The following is an 18,329-nucleotide window of genomic DNA, read 5'->3' on the forward strand; positions in this document are numbered from 1 at the left end:
CGGCCACGGCTCACGGGCCCAGCCGCTCCGCGGCACGTGGGATCCTCCCGGACCGGGGCGCGAACCCGCGTCCCCTGCATCGGCAGGCGGACTCTCAACCACTGCGCCACCAGGGAAGCCCCAGTGAACTCTTTTTGAAAGTAGATTATTTTTCAGACAACCTTATCACAGTAAATGCATTATCATCTACCAAGTTGCTTCTGCCAGAAACCTAGGAGTCATTCGTGATGACTTTTCCTCCTTTACACTTGACAGTCGATAAATCACCAAGGGCTGGCAAGTCTACCTCCAAAAATAGATATTGCTTCTCTTCACTTTTCTGCCTTCCTTTAGTCTCCACCCTTTTCCAAGGTCTCTACTACCCACACCTAAAGGTTCTACTGGCTACAGCAAGAAATTTGACTTATATTTTACAGAGTAAATTTCTCAATAAATATTCATGGAAGAAAAGGAGTTTAAAAAGTGTTGCTAGCTAATTTATCCCTCTCGGTGCCCCTTTTGGTTTCCAGAAGAAAAATTGTTGAGTCAGCACACAAATAGGTAGTCCACGTTCTAAGCATTGTTCCTGTACATGGTACTTCTTGATTCTCCTTCCTACCCTTGTTGCCTTTTGCCTTTCTTTATTCTCTGCTTCGTTATCTCTTAATCTCTTGCTGTCTTGCCCTCTCTTTTTCCTTTCCTCTTTCCTCCCTTAAAGTATTGATATTTACAATTTACTGCATGATTATTGTGCACCAGCACTCTGATGGGACGTCTAAGCGCGTTCACACTGACTTTCTTAATCTGTGCCACGAGCCTTTGAGGCTGGCCCTGTTATTAGTTCATAATGCATATGAGAAAACTTGGGCTCAGAGAGCTTTAGTGGCTCATTCACTGGTAAGGAAGATGACTGACATGGATGTGAACATGTGTGACACTGGAGGCATGAGGGTCAATTACTTAGCTATGGCTGTATTCTGGGCGATGGTAAATTATGTTCTGAATTAGGGCAGTGGCAGAGGGGATGTCAATAATGCGTGGGGGACACAATGAAAACAGGTTTTTTAGAAGTGCTGATGGAGGGCTTCCCTGGTGGCGCAGTGGTTGAGAGTCCGCCTGCCGATGCAGGGGACACGGGTTCGCGCCCCGGTCCGGGAAGATCCCACGTGCCGCGGAGCGGCTGGGCCCGTGAGCCGTGGCCGCTGAGCCTGCGTGTCCGGAGCCTGTGCTCCGCGACGGGAGGGGCTCACAGCAGTGAGAGGCCCGCGTACCGCAAAAAAAAAAAAAAAAAAAGTGCTGATGGGCTCTTTTTAATAAAATCTGTAGAGCCTCATGAGTACTGAAAGCATATTTCATTCTTCAAGTGAGATTCCACAAGTTCCCAAAAATACGGAAGAGAAATAAGGGGCAGAGTCTAAAACTGACTTTCAGTTAAGTGTCAGAATCCTTAGATTTCTGCTGTGTTTCAACCAAAATATTCTTATTTGCTGCAAGGATCTTCTTTCAAATGGTGCCCTCTAGTTCCCTTCTATGGGAATGCTATCTCGATAAAACCGCTAGGGGGGAAAAAAAAAAAAGCCTCTCCCAGGGCATTAAATCTATTAAAAAGGTAGATGGTGGACTGCCAGGAGATTCTGAGACTACAGCTTCGCTGAAGGCACTCCAGTATAATGCTCAAAAGCTCTGGGTTTGGATTTAATATAGAACGGAGTTCAAATCCGGGCTTTGTCACGCTTTAGTTATAAGACCTTAGGCAGGCTTCTTAATCTCTTATGTAAAACAAGAGTAATGGTACTTTACTCTCAAAAATTATAATGCATTATCAGCTGCTTAGTGATTGTATGGTGTCAAAATATATGTCCTCAATCAATATGACTCCTCTTCTCAAAACTCTGAAAGATATTCATTATCAGCTCAAATCTAGACTGTATCCTGGTGATTAAGGCCTTATTCCAAACTTGTCACTTAGGCCTTTCAAAGTCTCAGCAGAAATTCTTGCTTTGTAGCCTTTTTATCATCCTTGGTGTATCACACCCATTTCCAAGAAATAGAGCTTTGATCCATCTCTGCTCTTAGCCAGGCCCACCTTGAGGCCAGACTCCTTGTCCAATCTTCATCAGACTGGGATCCTCAAGAACTGTCCATTTGTCTTATCCATCATTGCATACCCACCCTCGTACAGTGTCCTTCATGAAATAGGCATTTGATGACTGAAATCTTGTATTAACTTTGGTTTACAATGTGTCTTTTTGTTGTTGACCCACTAAGCAGATCCTCAATAAATAATTACTCAATTGGGGAAAAAAAAAAAACAAGACTCTCTACTACAGTAACTGAATGTTTTAAGAGGGGCTGGTCTTCCCCTGCAATTCACCGTAGAGAGAATAAGGCAAGATGTAAGTGTGCAATGTGATATGTGGAACTAAAAACAGAAGTTTATGAAATGTGGCTTCTGAAAAAAAAAAAAATGAGGGTGGGGTAGTGAGCTTATTAATGTTTTCTTCTGTTTTCTTAGTTACTATTTATACACATCTAGAGTAAAGGAAGAATTAAGGAGTGGATTATTGTAGCCCATGAGAAGGATAATACCACATCACCAAATTGGATAGGGGTATCTCAGACAGTTAGGAAATAATGACCAACGAGATCCTTTCTCAATAAACCTAACTGCTCTCCACCATGCTTATTTTTAAACAAATTCATTTTTGTGGTAACCAAAGAGGGGATGGAGGGATTTGGAGACGTTAAGTTTTGCAGTTCTTCTTTTTTTGCCAAATCTGAAAAAAAATGAAATTAATCCTTGATTCAAGATAAAACACTGCAACACTGGAAAAGGGTTACTTTCTCGCTCTCAAGTAATGAAAGGGCCAAAAGTAAGTCACAGCTACTAGAATTGATTTTTCAAAAGTCAGGGACATGTGTTAAGTACTTTTAATAAAAATCATTACCAGGCTTGCCCATGAAGACTAGGTTGTGACAGCTTTAGGTGGCTTGGTGAAGGGATGGGCAATAGAATCTAAGCCACTGAGCATGACAGTATAAGTCTCATCGAGAAAATAAGATACATTATACCACTGAATAAGAAAAAGTTACTGAACACGTCCATTTAATTTCAAAGTACTGGGGCTTCCCTGGTGGCGCAGTGGTTGCGCGTCCGCCTGCCGATGCAGGGGAACCGGGTTCGCGCCCCGGTCTGGGAGGATCCCACATGCCGCGGAGCAGCTGGGCCCGTGAGCCATGGCCGCTGGGCCTGCGCGTGCAGAGCCTGTGCTCCGCAACGGGAGAGGCCACAGCAGAGGGAGGCACGCATACCACAAAAAAATAAACAAATAAATAAATAATTTCAAAGTACTATATAATTTGGGACATCCTGCCATATCATCTGCAGAAAAACCTGCACAGAATCTATTTGATCTTTGCAATCTGCTTCTGATTGCTTGAAATCAATGAGAAAGCGTAAAAGATGCTAATAAATTTAGCTGCTACCCACATATGAAGATGAATAAAAATGATGAAATTACTTCCAAAGATGAATAATAACCATTGAGGGGTTTACCTCCAGGCATGCAGAGCATATACCTGATTCTATTCATTAATTGCTGCCAGGCATTGATATTAAGGTATTGGTCATGTGGGAATAATTTATGCAATCACTGGAAGTCCTCAAATATGATAAAGAAAAATTATTATCTGTCAAAAACTAAGTTTTGTTCATGTAATCATTAATACAATTAAAATCTCCAGGCTTATCAAGTGATTGACAATCATTTGGTAGACATACTAAGCACAATTATTCTCCCATTTTCAATATGTGCATTGAGATTGAGGTCACTTATAAGACATGAGAGGTCACTCAGCAAAGTTATAACAAAGCATTAACTCATAAGGTTTTCCTCTTGGTCTAAGACCTTCATTTTTCTTTAAATTTTCTGTTTAAATTTAAATTTGTCTTTAAAAAAACAAGCTTGTAGTCCTTAGAAAATGACCCTTCTTGATTTGCCAAGGGCTACTAATGGGAAGGCCTATTGGACGTATTAAAAACTAATTACTTAAATTCAGTTTTAAGAATATTTTGATAGGAGAATTTAGGTGAACAGAATTTCCAAGTAGTTGCTCTGATTATTTATTTTAGTATGAAATAATAAAAAGGACATTAGACTCAGTAGTCTGATAATCGCCCTGTGATGATACAAGGTGACTTCTGCCTATTCATTTAACTCTGTGCCTCAATTACCTCCTTTATAAAATTGTAAAATGGTGAAAATATCGGCCATGACTATCTTGAAGCATTGAAAACTAAAAACAAGATGTGTAGTGGAGTATAAATATAAGGTAGTCATTCAATCTGGTTTTCTTTACTAGTGTCTAAACACTTAAAAGCAAAGAGCACATCCACGCATGGGCATGTATGTGCATGTGTGGAGGGGGGAGATGAGGTGTATGTATGTGTGCGTGCATGTGGGTGCATGCATATTTAAGGCTGTGCATTCTTTGGGTGCCGAGTACAGTGTATTGTTATTTTATTTATTAGCTTGTCTCTCTTAAATGAGCACATTGACCTAACCATATGTTTCCATAGCATGGCCTAAAAGTACTGATTTTTTTTTCCATCTGCCTTTGCATTACGTTGTCCTACGTGTCCCGTTTACTGTAGCCACTGCGCAATTACTTGACCTTTACTTAAAGAGGCTCTACACTGTCATGACACCTTGAACTTGCTCTTGATATTTACTCTGTCTTAAATATCTTATTTATCACCTCCTTGAAGTCCTATTCACACTTGAAGGATGGGCTCCTTGTCAAATCTTTTTTGACCACATGACACAGAATTAATCTCTCCCTCTATTATATTTCCATTGTATCTTCTGGGATGATCTATTCTAGCATTTAGCAGTTTGTTTTCATTATGAGTTTATGTCTCTGTTTCCTCAGCCAGAATGAATGTACTATCATGATTCATTTGAGTGTTTCCATAGTCTCAAACACAGCGCTTGCAACACAGCAGAGATATAGTTAATATATTTTGAATGACTAATAACTGAATGAATTAGACTCTCAGCCTTTGGAACTCCCATGAGAGGCAACATTAAATAGGAAAGAATGCCAGCTTCAAACTGGAATATTATCTCAGTTCATGTCCTGCCTCTATCACTCACTGCCACATGGTTTCAAGTTACTTGACATGATTGTACAAAGGGCATAAAGACAGACTTAACTCACTGGGTCACTGTGAGGGTAAAATCATAGCTCACATAGATATGTGCAGTGCCTAGACCATTTCCAGGTCTAGAGTAAATGCAAAAAAAAGCATTAACAAGTATTAATAAGAGTGGTGCTTAGCTCCTCACATTTAAAGGGCAATGGGGGTGAAGTAAATGATCTCAGTAGTGCCATACTCTTTCAAGTATATTCTAACAACTTAAATAATCAGATTAATTTTATTTAGCTAAGTTCCTCTAAAATTATTAAACTATGTTTATTATATAATTATATTTGATCCTTATTATTTGTAGAGTCTATATGTGCAAATTCACCTACCTGCTAAAATTTATTTGTATCCCCAAATCAATACCCACAGTATCTTTACAGTCATTTGCAGACTTGTGCACATGTGGAACAGTGAAAACTTTGAGTCTCCGGGAGCACATGTTCGCAGCTGAGGCTGAACAAGGAGATGCTCTGTTTTCTTGTTTCAGTTCTCATATTGTAACCAAGGGTCCCTTTTGTGGTCAAATAAATGCCCAAATAGAATACATTTTTTGCCCTCCCCCCCCCCTTTTTTTTTTTTTTTTTTTTTTTTGCTTTCTGTTGGCGATTTTGCTGTTTACAATGGTCCCCAAGTGTAGAGCTCAAGTGTTGTCTCGTGTTCCTAAGTGCAAAAAAACTGTGATATACCTTAAGGAGAAATACATATATTAAATAAAGTCCATGCAGACATGCATTATAGTACGGTGGGCCATGAGTTCGATGTTAATGAATCAACAATGATATTAAGTAAGGTGCCTTTAAACAGGAACATGTATAAAACAAGGTGATGTATTGATGAGTTGACAAAAATGTTGTGACCAAAGTCTCACAAGAACCTAAACCTGTATTTTCCCTAGGAACAAGATTACAATATTCCCAAATTCAGTGTTTGCAGTGCCTTTACAGAAAATAACTACTGCAGATGATGAGAAATGACTAGAGTTGGCATGTTCTTTGAAATTTTTTTAAATGCTGAGCAAATAACTGTGCCTTTAGATGGTTTCTTAAATCCTTTTACAGAAATTTAATCATTTGTAGAGAGCTAGCTAATTTGTAGCAGATCTGGAAGAAGGGTCTCAAAACCCCGTCTCCCTGGAGAACACTGCTCTGCCTCTGCTACACCCACATAATCGAAACAATGTCAAAGTGGCCTTGAGTTGTGGGCTAAGAGCTCAGAAGAAGGGGCTTCCCTGGTGGCGCAGTGGTTGCGCGTCCGCCTGCCGATGCAGGGGAACCGGGTTCGCGCCCCGGTCTGGGAGGATCCCACATGCCGCGGAGCGGCTGGGCCCTTGAGCCATGGCCGCTGAGCCTGCGCGTCCGGAGCCTGTGCTCCGCAGCGGGAGAGGCCACAACAGTGAGAGGCCGGTGTACCGCAAAAAAAAAAAAAAAAAAAAAAAAAAGAGCTCAGAAGAAGTCCATTCCTTGACATCGTGTTCAGCCTCTTTCTGACAGTCATTTATTTCTCAGTTGTTCTCAAAAGAACAACTCTGTGCGTTTATTTTTAAAAAATGAATGTAAAATTTCATCAAAGTATTATTATTCATGTATATATTTTTAAAGTTAAATAGTACCAATTAGGCTTATAACAAAAAGCTGTCCCTCTCCAAACCTGTTCTCATTCCCTTTGGACTCCCATATCCATCACTTTTAGTTGTTATTTCTTTCCTGGAATGTACCTTTATGTTTCTCAGTAATATGCTTTCAATGTCCCTTAATTCCCTAACTCTAGTTCACCAGTTTTACAAATCATTTACTGACCTATTGTTATGTCAGGATGCAGCCCTCTGGCACACATCCATCCAATTTCCCTCCCCCAATCTTCTTCCTTTTCCCTTCCTTCTCCTCTTCCTCATTTTCCTTCTATTCATTCTTTTTCTTTGGTCAAGGTGTAATTATTGGGTTGGTCCAAAAGTTCGTTCAGTTAATGAATATGTTGTTCAATAAAGTTTTTGGTGAAAATGAAAAAATGTCTTATTTTTACTTAAAATTTGGCCAACCCAATAATTGAAGTGAAATGTAGAAATCTCAGGTGTTCAGTTCCATGTGTGTATCCGCTTGTTAGGGCTGTCGTAACAAATTCCACAGACTGGGTGGCTTAAATCACAGGTATTTATTCTCTCACAGTTCTGAAGGCTAGAAGTCCAAGATCAAGGTGTTGGCAGAGTTGTTTCTTCTGAGTTCTCTCTCCTTGACTTATAGATGGCTGTCTTCCTCCAGTGTCTTCACATGGTCTTCCTCAGTGTGTGTCTGTTCTAATCTCCTTTTCTTATAATGATACCAGTCATATTGGATTAGTGCCCACACTAATGACCTCATCTAACCTTCATTGCCCATTTTAAAGCCCTCAATCACATTCTGAAGTACTGGGCATTAGGATATCAATATATGAATTTGGGGTTTTGGAGGGCAGGGGGCAAAATTCAGCCCATAGCAATGTGTTTTGACAATTGTATCCACCCGTGTAACAGACATGAACTAAGATGCAGTTTTATTACCCCAAAAAGTCTCTTTGTACCCATATCCAATCAATCCTCCAGTGAAGTTGCCATAGGCAACCACTTTTCTGATTTGTATTACTGTAGATTAGTTTTATCTATTCTTGAATTTCTCATATCAGTGGAATTATGCAGTACGTACTTTTTTGAGTCTGGTGTCTTATCAAATCCAATCTTATAGCATATTGCTATTTTCCTCACTATCTTTTGAGAATTCCATATTTCTCTTTCTGTATTGGATCTCTGTTGGATTTCAAATCTTTTTCTTCCTTAGTTTGCACTCTGATTTTCCTTGAGCATACCGTCATTAACCTCCTGATAAAGGGTACACAGATGGATATCTTTGAGGCCACTCATATCTGAAATATCCCTATACTTATGCAAGTGTATGTTCTTATGCTTGTGTTATAGTTTCCTCATACATCATAATTTATTTGGCTTGACATGGAATTCTAGGTTTAAATGTTTTCAAACATTAAATGTTTTTGAGAAATCTGATGCTATTCTTATTCCTGATTATGTTTTATGTACCCTTTTTCTTCTTCTTTTTTTTTTTTTTTTCTTCATTCTGGAAGCTTTTGGATCTTCCCTCCCCCATGAGGCTCTCGTGTTTCACGTAATATGCTTTAATGTGGTTCTTTTCATTTATTATGTTAGATGTTCCATAATCCCTTTCAGAATGGGCTCTCAAGTCTTCCAGTTCTGCAAAGTTTTTATTGGGGAGGAGGATTTTTTTGTTTTTTGTTTTGGTTTGTTTTGTTTTTTCTAATTGACTGCCTTTTATTTTTCCTGTTCCTTCATTCTCTCATCTTACTATTTGGGTGTCAGAAATTATGAACTAAACCTCTGATTTCTTATCTTTTCTCTCCAATTTCCTTTGATTCTCTTTTTTCCCCAATGAATTTTGGAAGGTGTCTATTAATTTATCTTCTAATCTATCTATTGAATATTTAATTTGTGCAACCAAATTATAAATGTCATAAGCTTTTTAAAAATCTTTTATTTTTCTTATGTTTTGTTCTATTTATGGATGCAGTATCTTCTCTTTGATTATTAGGGTATTAATGACAGTTCTTTGGATCCTTTTTCCTTACACTAATGCTGTTTCCTTCAAGTGCCATTATGCTCTTATGTGTTTTTCTCTCTGTATGTTATGCCGAAGGCTTTGTTTTCAATGTCTGATGGTCTTAAATTACCAGTTTACATAAAAATGCAGTACTAAAAAGGTGATTATGAAATGCAAACTCTAGTGCACGAGTGGAAGTTATAAAGTAGACTCCTCACTGTTGGGGGATTGACCAGGAACCTATCTGTTCTTTTCTCTTATTCTTCTAAATTTTGTCTAGAGAACAATTATCTGATATTCTGGCTGGGAAGTGTACACCTGGTTGCCATTGCTCTGGGTATCAGTTGAAGGAAGAAGACTTGAGTGTCTTATGTCATTGACTTAACAACCCTTGCCCTCATCTCTATTCTCTCCTGTGCCTGGTGTCCCTGAATTTGTGGCTTCTGTTTCAATATCCCTGGAGAATGCAGCTTCCAGCTACTCCAAGATCAGGGAGTGTTAGCAGACTGGTTTTTGCAGAATGTGGTAGGACTTTCAATCCATCTTCTGTCTCAGAAACATAACTGTCCTGCTTTGTAAGGTATTTAGGAAGTAACAATTTCTAGTCTTCCCTGAATTTGGTCATGCCAATCACTTTGTTTCCTTTAATATCTCTTAAGGAGCTATTTAGGTTTCATCTCTCTCCTTTGGCTCAGTCACACTTTTCCTCATGTGCACCTTCAAAAAATTTGTTAACCTCTCTCATCCACTAGAGTCCTATTATCTATTCCTTATGGGTTTATACCATTTAGAATATTTTACTGTCATTTTAGTGGCATTTACGAAGGAGAGATGATAATGCATGTAATCAACCAAATGAATTGTGTAAATTTGTCAAAATCAGGCATATAGTTGTAAGAATGGGTTTAATTTGGTTCTAAGGGGTAATCCCTAACACTTTTTGCATCTCTGCCTTATTTGCACTTATGTTTGTGTCAATTCTTTGACCCTATCCTGTTGTCCTTCCTTTCTCCAATCTTTTAATTTACATCTATTATTTTACAGAGTATCAAAGTAAGCTGGCTGCCTCCTCCACCAGGAACACAAAATGGATTTATTACCGGCTATAAAATTCGACACAGAAAGACGACCCGCAGGGGTGAGGTGGAAACACTGGAGCCAAACAACCTCTGGTACCTGTTCACAGGTCAGTGTTCACATGGTGTGGTCTTGGAAGGTTTTGATGAATTAAATGCCTCAGCAACAAAATGTTTTTTTCTGGTAAACAACTTACCATTTTTTCCCCTGTAAATGGCATGTACTGGTCTGAACGAGAATAACCTTTATATTTTTAACTTGATATTCCCTGTAATGCTTTCACTGCATGTTTTGCTTCTGGATCATCACTTTAATAAACGTATCATTGAATTTTTATCCATATTAGTTTCTTAGTATTACTGGTTCGACAACTTCTGTTGTCAAATCATTTTTAACTGTTTAATAACTTTTAAAAGTCGTGTAATCAAATGGTTCCAAGTTTAAGTCATTTTGAGCCCCGTTCCCTCAAACTCCAGGAGTGAGAATGAAGTTGGAAAATGGAGAGAGGGGTAGTTTGGGGAATAAAGAGAACAATTATTACTTTCCGTAAATAAAAAAGTAAATTCACTTACGTAGCAATGTTGGTGGAACTCATAGTGGGTCAAAATTCTCTCTGAAAACTGGACCCAGTTTCCATGTAGTACTTAGATATTTTTTTTATTTTATAAGATTAATAATCATATATTTCCTTTAACTATTGGAATCATTAATACATGTCAGTCCAGTTCCTGGAAAACAGAGAGTGAGTCAGGCTTTCAAGTTAATGCATTTGGGGTGCAAGCCCAGGAAAGCAAGAGTGAGGGAACAAGGAAAATGAGCCAGGGAGGAAAATAAATCAAATAATGATGACATATTATTGAGCTGGCCCCAAGTTTAGAACAAGCCCAGAGCTTGCTTGGCCTTGGTAAGGTATCACTAGAGAAGCTAATTGAACTACTGCGGCCCACAGAGGATGGCTGGATAGGAAGCATGAACAGTTTCTCTCTTGTCTGTCATTGGTCAAAGTAAGCCCACCAGCAGGTTGTTAACTGTTTTGTACCTCCTGCCGGCCCCCTGGGAAGCCAGCACTTCCGGTAAATGCACAAACATGGAATTCTCTCCTTGTCCTCAGCACTTTATGTGGTGATGGCTTGGTCTAGGGTAGCAGCAGCATTTGGGGCTGTATAGTACCAAAGAGAGCATGAACTAAGGGTTTGGAAAGCAAGGCATATGGCAGTGGCTCATGGCAAAAACTGGTGGGTCATGTTGAGCATATGTGTCATGGCACATAAACTGGCTGCATGACAACATGCAAATTAAAAATCATAACTTACAGAAAATGGATAAAGTGAACTATCATAGCAGGTGAGAATAAAGGAAAGTAACTCCTTATTTATTCCTTTCTCTGTATGAGGTACTCAGTAAATTTCCATCTGAAATCATAAAACACACACATAATTTAAGCTACTTGCTCAGCCTACAATATGAGACTTGATAGAAACCTGGTTTTTCCCTTTAGGTTTTGCCTCTTATGCCTATAAAATGTTAATGTGATTGTGACAGTGCTTCCAAAATAGATTACCAAAAATCACATTACCTGTTTTATATCTGGACAAAATCTCCTAGGAAGGTATTATTGAATCTAAGCGGAAGTTATGGCACTCTACCATTCCATTTAAAAAGCTTAAGGAAAGCCAAGATCCTGTCTTTTTCCTGGATAAAATGATGGAAAGAAGGTAAAAATAATTGAAGTGAGGCATATTTGCTCACTGGAGTATTTGGTACAACATGTACATAGTTTACTTTAAAATAAATCACCAAAATTGAAAAATCTTGCTTTAAAAATTTTAGTATAATTCCTAAGAGTTAATATTTGAATAGAAGAAGAGGCTCTAAGAATAATTTAATCCAAACCTTGTATTTTAATAGATATTGGCATTTGAAGCCCTGAAACTTTTTTTAATCATTGCTTTTCCTTCTCAAATGAAAAATATTAAAAATATAAAATAGGGGCTTCCCTGGTGGCGCAGTGGTTGAGAGTCCGCCTGCCGATGCAGGGGACACGGGTTCGTGCCCTGGTCCAGGAAGATCCCACATGCCGCGGAGCGGCTAGACCCGTGAGCCATGGCCGCTGAGCCTGTCCTTCCGGAGCCTGTGCTCCGCAACGAGAGAGGCCACAACAGTGAGAGGCCCGCGTACCACACAAAAAAATAATAATAAAAAAAATATATATATGTATATATATATAAAATAAACTTTTTAATAAAACAACGAGAGAGGCCACACCAGTGAGAGGCGCCCGCGTCACACAAAAAAATAATAATAAAAAAAATATATATATGTATATATATATAAAATAAACTTTTTAATAAAATAATTAATTAAAATATGAGCATTCCAATAGAAAAACTAAGGACTGGATATTCAATTTACAGAACTATAAATAGCCAACAAGCATAATAAAATGTTCAATCTCATTAGCAGAGAAATGCAAATTAAAACAAAAATGAGTTAGCATTTTCCTTTGATTAAAGTAATAAAGATAAAAATGAATGATGATACACTGTTTTGGAAAGTGTACAAAAGAAACATGAACTCTCATATACTACTTGTGGGACAGAAAGTTTCTAGGATCTTTCTGGAAAGCAATGTGGAGATTTGTGTTATATACAGATGTATGTGTGTGTATTCATAAATGTATGATTCAAGTTTCCAACTTCTAGGAGTTTGTTCCAATTCGGCAGACATACTTTTTGCAAAGTTTTGAAGTAAAAACATGTTCATTGAACCGTTACTTTAATAGCAAATAACAAGAAAAAAAAAGACCCTAAGTATCTAACTATAGGCAGTTAACTAGAAAATTCAGACAAAATCATATCAAGGAATACTGTATATCTATTGAGAATACTGTAATGTAAACTTATTAAATTACATGTTAAATATTTCAAGCATGTTAAGTGAATAACTCAGTTTTAAAGCAGTATTAAGCATGAGTCCATATTTATAAACCAAAAAATTCGTAAGAAAATATTTAGAATAATATGTTCTAAATATCAAAATATTAATAGTGATTATTGCTTACTTTTGTAACAATAAAATATGCATTTTAACTGCATATGTACAGTGAAAAACAAAGTGTCAAGACTCTGATGTTATATTATAACTTTTGATTACCAAAATTGAAGATTTCCTACCACTGACTAACTGTATGCCCGTTGAACAACTAAGAAGGAAGTGGTCAAGAAAATAAATGAAGAATGACCTTACTGATATGAATTGTTTAGTATTTATGGGTTTTTTGCCAAATGGAATTTAACACATTCAGCTTAATATAATCAAGCCAAAATTTTGACTCTCTAAATATACAAATTTTAGGATTTTCTTTCGACGAAAAGCAAAATTGTTTAAAAAGATAACTATATAGAGCAGCAAGTTTTAGCCTTTTTACTATCAAAGGTGCTATATTAGTCCTGGGGGGGGTCATAACAATTTACCACAAATGTGGTGGCTTAAAAGAACAGATTTTTTTTCAGTTCAGGAGAAACCAGAAATCTGAAATTAAGGGGTCTGCAGGATTGGTTTCTTCTGGAGACTCTGACAGAAAATGTCCCATGTTTGTCTTCTAACCTCTGATGGTTGCTGGCAGTCCTTGACATTCCTCAGCTTATAGATGCATCTCTCAGATCTCTGCCTCCGTCTCTGCATCACTTCCTCTGTGTGTCTCTACATTTCTCTTCTTATAAAGACACCATTCGTTGGGTATAGATTCTGTAGTAATCCAGGATGATTCCATCTCAAGGTCCTAAACTAATTATATCTGTTAAGACCATATTTCCAGGAAAGGCTATATTTGGATGTTCCAAGTATACAGTATTCTACTCACTAGACACCTTTCATTACTTTTCCTCTCAAGGACAATCATTTTGAATTATACCCTCTAATGAAACTTTAGTTATCCAAAAATAAACAATTCATCCCTATATCTTTATTCCTCTAAAATATATGTGGCAATTAACACTTCTAATCAGCATAGGATAACCCATCTTCACTCTGGTTTAATATCATTCCAGTCAAAAGCAAAGAAATAGGATGAATTAATTAGATTGTTATTGAAATGATGCACAAATACCCCTTCCCATCTTTATAGATTTGTAGGAATCTGGACTCCAAACTTGAAACCTTTATTCAGAATGGTCCTTCTTCATTTCAATTGTTATAAAATGAATTTGAGAATGCAGACATAATCTGAGCAGTTATTTTTGTAACTGTACTTGATAATGTATTGCAAAAGATCACACAGCCTTCATTTTTAATTTGAAATAAAGAATTACAAAAGCCCAGAGGATAGCCTCATACTCTTAAAACATTAAAAAGAAGTTTTACAAAGCCTCTGCCTTCCTCTCCCTAGTTCTGTGTCCTGGCTTTAGTAATGCATGTTGCATTCCTAGATGTAGTGGGAATGTCTTTCATGCTACAAAGCATCGAGGAATCAGGAAGTACTACACACTGGTTGATTGGCTGTGGTTTTGACTTGTCCTCAGGATATATTTAGTAACTTACCCACTTTGTAGTAAGCGAAAGTAATTGATTTTCTGTATGAATCTTCAGCACTTTAAAATGTACAGGATTTGCCCCCATGTTTTCAATACCTATAAAGTACCTGGATATGTTGATTTGGCTGTTAGAAAATTGAAAATGCCATCATGCTTCCTTTGGATGGTATAAATATTCAGATGTAGAGACTCAAATATTGTTTTTTACAGTCTTCTATTTGTTAGGCAGTTGTTTTTTGTTGTATGTGTTTTTTTACTAGGATAATGAGACATCTGTAATAACAAAGTAACTCAGAGTTATAACAAGGATTTTAAATCACTGCTATCAATTTTATTGTGGAAACCCACGTCAACTAAATTTTAAAGTGCTGTTTTTAATTTTTGAGTGCTCTTCAGAGAAGGTTGTTTGGAACTGAATTTAAGAGTTTTCTCATGCTTCATGGCCAATATAAAAATATAGTGGTAAACATGCATTGGTGTTTTATGGACTGAAAAATTGAAATAATGGCACAGCAATTTTATAACAAGGTTAGCATTAGGGGAATAAAGGGAAATTATATTGTTTGAATAATACATCATCTGTTGATCATAAGTTTTAAGAAACTAGAAAAGAACTGAAGAATTACAGAGTTTGAAGGCACTTATTATTGGGGATAGAAACAAGCAGAAGACAATCTGCTTTTAACAATAGAATTTTTTTTACAGTAAAGAAAAGCATTGCTACCTATACCGTACTTCTTTTTAGAATAAAGTTGTACTTAGAAGCATCTAGGCGCGCACACACACACACACACACACACACACACACACACACACACGAGAACTGAACTATACGTCCCTGACAAACAAAACAGAAAACACACAATTCTTCTCATCCAAAGCCCTTTTTTTATAGAAGAGGTAACTGAAGTCTGAAGAATGACATTTCTAAGATGTACCATTAGTTAATGATATAGATTCCAACTAGATCACAGACGTTCTGATTCCTAGTTATGTGCTCCTCGTACTATACAATGTTGTCATCTTTAGCTCACTTTATTGTGAGTGACTCTGGCTGTTGTATCAATCTGTAAAAGAGCATTGATATAAACAATTTTAACATTTATAACAATAATAACAGCAATAGCAACTTTGACAACAGCTCCTATGCTGGAAACAGTATGGAGGTTCCTCAAAAAGTTAAAAATAGAACTGCCAATGAACCACCAATCCCACTTCTGGGTACATATCCAAAAGAATTGAAATCAAGATCTCAAAGAGATAGCTGCACTCCCACATTCATTGCAACATTATTCGCAATAGCCAAGGTAGAGAAACAACCCAAATTTCCATCGACAGACAAATGGATGAAAAAACTGTGGTATATACATACAACGGAATATTATTCAGCCTTAAAATAGAAAACAAAATCCTGCCATTTGCAGCAACATGGGTGGACTGGGAGATATTATGCTAAGTGAAATGTCAGTCCCAGAAGGGCAGATACATGATTCCACATATATGAGGTATCTAAAATAGTCAAACTTTTGGAAACCGAGAATAGAATGGTGGTTGCCAGGGGAGAAGGGCAGGAGGAAATGGGGAGTTGTTCAACGGGTATAAAATGACAGTTATACAAGATGAATAAGTTCTAGAGATCTGCTGTACAATAAGTACCTATAATTAACAGTACTGTATCATGCACCTAAAAACTTGTTTAGAAGTCATCTCATGCCAAGAATTCTTACCATTAAGAAAAAATAATAAAAGCAAGAGGACAAAAGAGTCTTTTGAAGGTGATAGATAGGTTTATTATCTTGATTGTGGTGATGGTATCATAATGTATACATATGTCCAAACTCATTAAAATATATACATTAATATGTGCAATTTTTGGCATATTAAGTATATAGCTTGATATAGCTGAAAAATATCCATGATAAGAAAATAAAACTATTTTAAAATTTAATCTTTATAATAATTTTTTATTCATATACACATTTTATTGTTGAGAAATCTTAGGCAAAGAAAGAGGGCTAGTAAGTTTTTCAAGGTCATGCAGCTAATAAGTGGTGCAGCAAAAACTTAAGTCTAATTCTGCCTGAACTGAAAACCTATACTCTTAACTCTTAAACTGTAGGTAATATGATGTTGACCATAAGCAATGACTAGGTGGTTGTGTGAGTATGTAAAGGGATAGTGAAATAATGCAGGGATGGAAAGAGATATCTATTGAATAATAAAAATTGAGGATTAACTTTGCAACTAGAGAAACTGAGTAACTTTAGAAGAGATTAAGTCAAAACTTTCCTACCAACTTATTTTTGAAATACTGTTTAATATTTCCATTAGCCCAACTCAGGAAACACATCTCAGATAACAGCTTTGAGAAATACATACACAAAACAGCTTTTGATTACACGCTGGTTTCCTTCTATCCCATTTCCAGTGAATGAATGAATGAATGAATGAATGCATCCATCCATACATACATACATCCATACATCCATCCATCAATGGAGTGTTTCAAGTGAGAAAATAATCTGCAAATGTTAGTTATCTTTATGTCTATTAAATGCCTAATTTTATAAATTATTTTTGAAAGCAGTTTGTCATTTGATTCTCAAAAGAATAATTTAAGGTAGAAATGCAGGTATTATTTACCTAATAACTGTATATGAGAAACTGAGATTCAAAGAGCTCTCAGAGGGCTCCCCTGGTGGCGCAGTGGTTGAGAATCCGCCTGCCGATGCAGGGGACACGGATTCGTGCCCCGGTCCTGGAAGATCCCACATGCCGCGGAGCGGCTGGGCCCGTAAGCCATGGCCGCTGAGCCTGCGCGTCCGGAGCCGAGAGGCCACAACAGTGAGGGGCCCGCGTACCGCAAAAAATAAAAATAAAAAATAAAAAGCTCTCAGAACATCTAAAACTTGTCTGGCCAACTACCCCTCACAGCAAAAAAGCAGGAACATTTGAAACCTAGAATTCAGGGTAATGTACTGACTGACTCTGAAAAGCCAAAATTTCTGGTTTTGCTTATCACCGCATCCTCCATTTATCTAGACTAGAAGAGGGTCACAGGTTTAATTCTGTTGCTAAAGGTCTGGTACAGAAGGCACTGAATTTAGAATCAGAAGGCTTGGGTAAAGATATCTTGAAAGTGAAATTTAATTTTTTTTTAATCCCACTGTGTAAAACTCAGATTTATCTGTAGGTAATACTATAGTAAAGCAGATTCAGTGCAATCTAAAGAAGAACTTTTATTAACAAGCAAAACTGTTGGAGTGGATTCCATCCCTTGGTGAATTTCTTATTCCAAAAGTATCCCTGCTTTATTTACAGGACCACTTAGTTGGATGTACAGCATTAGATGGGCCGTTTGACTAGACATTATGATCTCTTTTAATATTGGAATGTTATATATATCTTTAAATATGTTCTTATACTTAATCTAGAATTTCTGGGTGTTATTAGTGAGATTCCACAGCAACATTCTAGAATAAAATACAAAAGTTTTAAAGTTTAAGCTAAAATATAATATTTCAAAAGTTAACAGGGTTTTTAGGTTGACCTAGGTATTACTCTATATAGAGTATTAAAGCTTCACTACTGATATCATAGAGAGAAAGATATGAAAAGCTACCCTACCATATATGGTTAGAAGGGGTATTCTGATAAGTAGCTTGGGGGGTGCCAGGTGAGGCCTCATAGGGGAAACACGTAATGGTTGGTCTTTTAACTGCCTTCTAATTGTTACTTCAAGTTATTATTCAAGCTATTAGTAGGCTTTTGTTTTACTCAAAACTGAATTAATGATACTGACAGAGCCTAAACTCAAAATATGTAAATTGGGGCTTCCCTGGTGGCGCAGTGGTTGAGGGTCTGCCTGCTGATGCAGGGGACACGGGTTCGTGCCCCAGTCTGGGAGGATCCCACATGCCACGGAGCGGCTGG

General features: G+C 37.3%; 1 protein-coding gene across 1 annotated transcript in view; it reads left to right on the forward strand.

Moving 5' to 3' along the window:
* Positions 1–18,329, forward strand: part of DCC (DCC netrin 1 receptor) — a 948,035-nt gene that overhangs the window by 682,178 nt on the left and 247,528 nt on the right. The window contains exon 16 of the mRNA XM_028479946.1: positions 9,832–9,973. Coding sequence (XP_028335747.1) covers positions 9,832–9,973 — 142 coding nt within the window. The remainder of the gene's footprint in view (positions 1–9,831; positions 9,974–18,329) is intronic.

The sequence above is a fragment of the Physeter macrocephalus genome, chromosome 19 (assembly GCF_002837175.3).
Source record: "Physeter macrocephalus isolate SW-GA chromosome 19, ASM283717v5, whole genome shotgun sequence".
Taxonomy (NCBI): Eukaryota; Metazoa; Chordata; class Mammalia; order Artiodactyla; family Physeteridae; genus Physeter; species Physeter macrocephalus.